General features: G+C 43.9%; 1 protein-coding gene across 1 annotated transcript; it reads left to right on the top strand.

The window, feature by feature from the left end:
• The first annotated feature begins 2,140 nt into the window (after positions 1-2,140).
• Positions 2,141-2,857, top strand: LOC107509337 (melanoma-associated antigen B16-like). Its single transcript, XM_016141800.2, is given in 1 exon segment — positions 2,141-2,857. A coding segment is annotated over 1 exon segment (717 nt).
• Positions 2,858-4,754: the final 1,897 nt, after the last annotated feature.

Genomic DNA, 4,754 nt, shown 5'->3' with positions numbered 1-4,754 from the left:
AGTTTAAGTCTGGCTGGAAAATAGACCTCCAATGGGAAGGGGTATGTGTATTTTGTTTACTGGACAGTTCAGTAGTTGTTCTGGAGACATGCATTGTATTGCAGCTTCCCCAACTAAAATCTAGCCCGGGACTCAGACTCAATCTCCATGAGAGTTGCAGTTTGACAAATGTGCACAGATTGACTAAGAAATTAAGGAAGCTTAATCAAGGAAGTAATTAATCAAAAAGATAAGTCAAGAGTAGGACCCCGAATGACAGCTGAAGGTGGCCACTCACCCTAGAAGAGAGAGGGCCCTATAAAGCCGTGTCCTAGCTGTTAAGTCCTGGGAAGCTCTGGGCAGGGGTGGTTAGATGGTGCAGCCTCTGCCTTTCTACTAAAGGGGTTCATGGAGGTGAGTGTCTTGGTCTGCCTTCAGGTAATCAGAGGAAGGATTTCTAGTTCCTGATGGTATCCAAGTGAGGATCTTGAGTGAAAACAGATAGGTAGGGTTGGGGTCTCACACAGATCCCTGCCCTTTTTGTCAGGTGTGGGAGGCCCCAGGCATGAGTGGCCAGAAGTGATGACCCTAACTTCCTTTTCAGGAGAGTGAGAGTGAGTGGTGAGGTCTCTGGTCTAAGTGTTGTGGTCACAAATCAGGAGAGGGAGAAGTCTATGGCCCTGCCAGGAGTACAGGTAAAGATTTTGAATGGGTACTAAGGAGAGAACCCACCCTAGAAAGGAGGGACCCCCACAGAGCCCTGCCCCTCCTGTCAGCCATGGAAGGTCTGGAATAAATGTCAGACTGAGATGCCCCTTCATTTCCTCCCAGGTGTAAAGGGATATCAGGAACATAAGGACCTTTCTCTAGAGAGGGGTCCCAGTTAAACAGAAGGAGGAATCCTAGGCCTGAAATGGGTCCAGGTGAAGACTCTGAGTAACCATTGAGGTGATTACCTGCCACAGAAAAGAGAATGAGCCATACCCCTGCCGTCAGCCTTGTAAGGCCTTGCAGAGGTCAACAGAAATGGTGCCCTGAGTTCCTCCTCAAGAGTTTCAGATCTTGGGGTTGTAGAAGCCTGATCTGAGAAGGTGGACTCAAGTCAGTGGAGGGAAGATTCCCAGGTTCTGTAAGTGTCCAGATAAAGATCCTAATTGAGGAATTATGAGACCACTCATCCAAGAATGGTGGGGTTCCAGAGTTCCATTACTGCTATTATACCTAGGAAGCCCCAGAGCAGCTTTCAGAGGGACAGCCTGACTTCCATTTTGGGTGAGCAGGAAAGTGAGTCCTGACCTGAGGGGGCTTGGCCTCAGATTAACAGAGGGGAAGTGACCGAGTCTTCCAAGGGTCAAGATTAGGGCCCTGAGTGAGGACTGAGGAGACTACCTACCCCAGAACAAAAGGAATCCTACCTCTGATATTAGACTTGGATAGCTCTAGGTAAATCTATTATATTCAGATACCCCCTGACTTCCTACTTAGGGGTCTCGAAGAAGTGATTGTCAATTGGGGTGAGAGGGCTTAGTTAAAGAGTGGGAAATGTTCCAAGCAATGTCAAGAGTCAAGGTGAACACTGTTAGTGAAGGCTGAGGCAATGGCACGCCTTAAAACAGAAGGGACCCCACAGACCTAGATCTAACCTGCCCTACGGTCAACCCTGAAAATTTTCACTCTGAGATGGCTGGCTCTACCCAGAGAAGTCTTTCTACTTCCTCTTTTGGGATTTTATGGAACAGGTGATACAGGACAGACCTGTGAGGCCCTAGAGCACGGCCTTGATGAGACCTTTGGAGGCAGCCTCCATCAGAGCATTTATACTTAATATCAGTAATATCCTTCGTCTCTCCCTTAGACTTTGGGCTCTCTTTTCCCACTTCCTTGCTGACACTCTCATCTGCTGCCACCCACACAAGTTATCATGCCTAGTGATGAGGAGAGTCCATGCTTCTCACATGAGCAAAGATTTCAGACCCACAGTGAGACAGACCCAGGGCCTGGTACGTACACCAGTTCCAGAGGCTGAGAATGAGGCTTTCTCCTCCATTTTCTTCTCTAGTACCCTGCATTGTGGAGAAGGTTTCAACTCCTGGAACACACAGTACTCTCTGGGCTCCTCAGAGTGTCTATTCCTTTCCTGTCAGTCTAGAAGAGATAGAAAATGCAAACACTTTGCAACTCCTACCAGACACAGAGCTTGCCCTTAGACTCTCTAGATAAAAAGGTAGAATTATTAGTCAATTTCCTGCTGCACAAGTATCAAATGAATGAGCCCATCACAAAGGCAGACACGACTGAAGCTATTATCAAAGAGGACAGGGATGACTTCTTTGAGATCTTCAGGAAACCTTCTGAGTGCATGGAACTGCCCTTTGGTGTTGATTTCCAGGAAATGGACTCCACTATCTACTCCTATGAACTTGTTAACAAACTGGACCTCATCTATGAGGGAAGTCCTCTTATTATCTTGGGAATGGCTTTCGTGAAGGGTAACAACCATGCCACTGAGGAATAAGTTTGGGAAGTGCTGAATATGATAGACTTATATTCTAGAATGAAGCTCTTCATCTTTGGGGAGCCCAGGAAGCTCATCATCAGAGATCTAGTGAAAGAAAAATACTTGGAGTACCTCCAGGTGCCCAACAGTGATCCTCCATGTTATGAATTCCTGTGGGGGTTAATAGCCTGTGCTGAAGCCAACAAGATAAAATTACTAGAGTTTTTGGCCAAGGTTCATGGGACCAGCCCCAGGTACTTTCCATCCCAGTATCAGGAAGCTTTGAAAGATGAAACAAAGAGAGCCCAGTCTAAAGCTGCAGCCAGGCTCCTATCACCACCAGAACCACCAGTAGCTCTCCCGACCCCAAATGAAGTCTGAGGGAGAGTATTCACTTCGTCTTTGAAGAGGTTAGTCAACATTTGAAATAGTAGAAAACTAGAGGGGGATTGGTGGAAAACCCATAGAACGCCTATTTATTCTTATTTTACATGGATGACTTGAGGATTTGTCTGTTTTTCAAATGTTATTTCTTTTAATTGGAGGTTTAATTAGCTTTAGAATCTAAGTTATTGACTGAAAGGAAACATGGGGAAGTGAGAGATGTCCCCAGATCTCATCTCTTGAAACAACAATAAGCTGAACACTTAAAACTCAACAACGACAACAACAAAACACCCAAACTGCACACCAGCACGTCTTAGCATGGGATTTGCTCATGAGAGCCACCACAGAACAGAACCCCAGATGTCGGGCGGTGGACTGAGAGAAATAAAGAAGCTGTCTCTCACAGCTGCTGGAGCTCCTTGTAGGGGGTGGGGGAGGGGAGAAGGTGCCGTGACTTCCTTGAACAGCCCTGCCTGGGAGAGTTTGTGAGTTCCACACAATCAGTGGCAGGGCTCAGTCATCAAGGCAGAAAGCAGAGAAACAGGATGGCAAAAAATAAAACAAAAAACAAGAGGTGATTTTTACTGGCCTGTTGCAAAACTGAGGCTGAGCCAGAGCCCCCAACCTCCAACCCAGAGGGCCCATCGCCCCATACCCTCTGATATGGAACACCATGGAGCTACAGAGGAATCTGAGCAAATGCTACCAAAACTATTGTTAACACAGACAGAGATTGAAACTGAGGGTGGTGAGTATGATTAAATATCTACACGAAAATAAAAGCATTATATAAAGGCATTTTTAAGGCTTTATATAAAGCAGAGGTCCAAGAGGCTTAGACGCCACCTCCTGGAAACCAAAAGAAAAACGCCTTCTTTGCAGCAGGCTAAAGAGAGACTTTCATATAATAAATCTTTCTGAAAAAAAAAATGGAATGCACTTCCATTAATGTCCACGTGGAGAAATAGTCCATTAAATACCATGAACAATCAAGGTGACAAGGCATCTCAGAAAGAAAGAGAAAAATCTCCAGAAAATAAGCTTACAGAAATATGCAACTTAAATGACAGAGAATTCAGGATGGTACTTCTGAAAAAACTCAGTGAGTTCTGCAACAAGTCGTAGCAACAGTTTCAGAAATTTAAAAAAAACAACTAGACAAGCAGAGCAAGGAGATTGACACACTTAAAAAGAAACAAACAAAACTTCTGGAGATTAAAAAAAAAAACATACTGCAAGAGCTAAGAAATGAAACAGCAAGCTTGGGAAATAGAGTTGACTAAATGGAGGAAAGGACCAGTGAAATTGAAGACAGAAATCTAGAAAAAAATCAGAAGGAAGAAGAGAGAACCCAAAGAATGAAAAATTATGAAAGAGAAATACAAGACCTAGCTAATAACATCAGAGGGGAAAATACGAGAATATTGGGCATTATCAAAGACGAGGAAAACAATCAAGAACTAGAAAGCATTTTCAGACAAATAGTTGACGAGAATTTCCCAAATCTAAGGAATGAGCTAGAGCTTAGAATTCAAAAACTCAACAGAATACCTAACTTCCTCAACACAAAAAGGCCTTCACCAAGACATATTATATTATAATTATCAAAAATCGATGACAAAGATAGAATTCTCAGGGCAGCCAGGGAGAATAAAACAGTAGCCTATAAAGGAGAACCTATTAGATTATCCTCGGACTTCTCAGCACAGACCTTGCAAGCCAGGAAAGAATGGGATCAAATATTTAAAATATTAAGTGAAAGGAACTACCAGCCATAAATAATGTATCCAGCTAAGCTCTCCTTTAGATATGAAAGAGAAATTAAGAGCTTTCCAGACATACAAAAATTCAGTGAATTCTCCACTACAAGGCCTGCACTACAAGAAATACT

Source organism: Rousettus aegyptiacus, unplaced genomic scaffold (assembly GCF_014176215.1).
Source record: "Rousettus aegyptiacus isolate mRouAeg1 unplaced genomic scaffold, mRouAeg1.p scaffold_m13_p_9, whole genome shotgun sequence".
Taxonomy (NCBI): Eukaryota; Metazoa; Chordata; class Mammalia; order Chiroptera; family Pteropodidae; genus Rousettus; species Rousettus aegyptiacus.
Note: the sequence above shows the minus strand (reverse complement) of the source record. Positions and strands in the feature narration are given on the sequence as shown.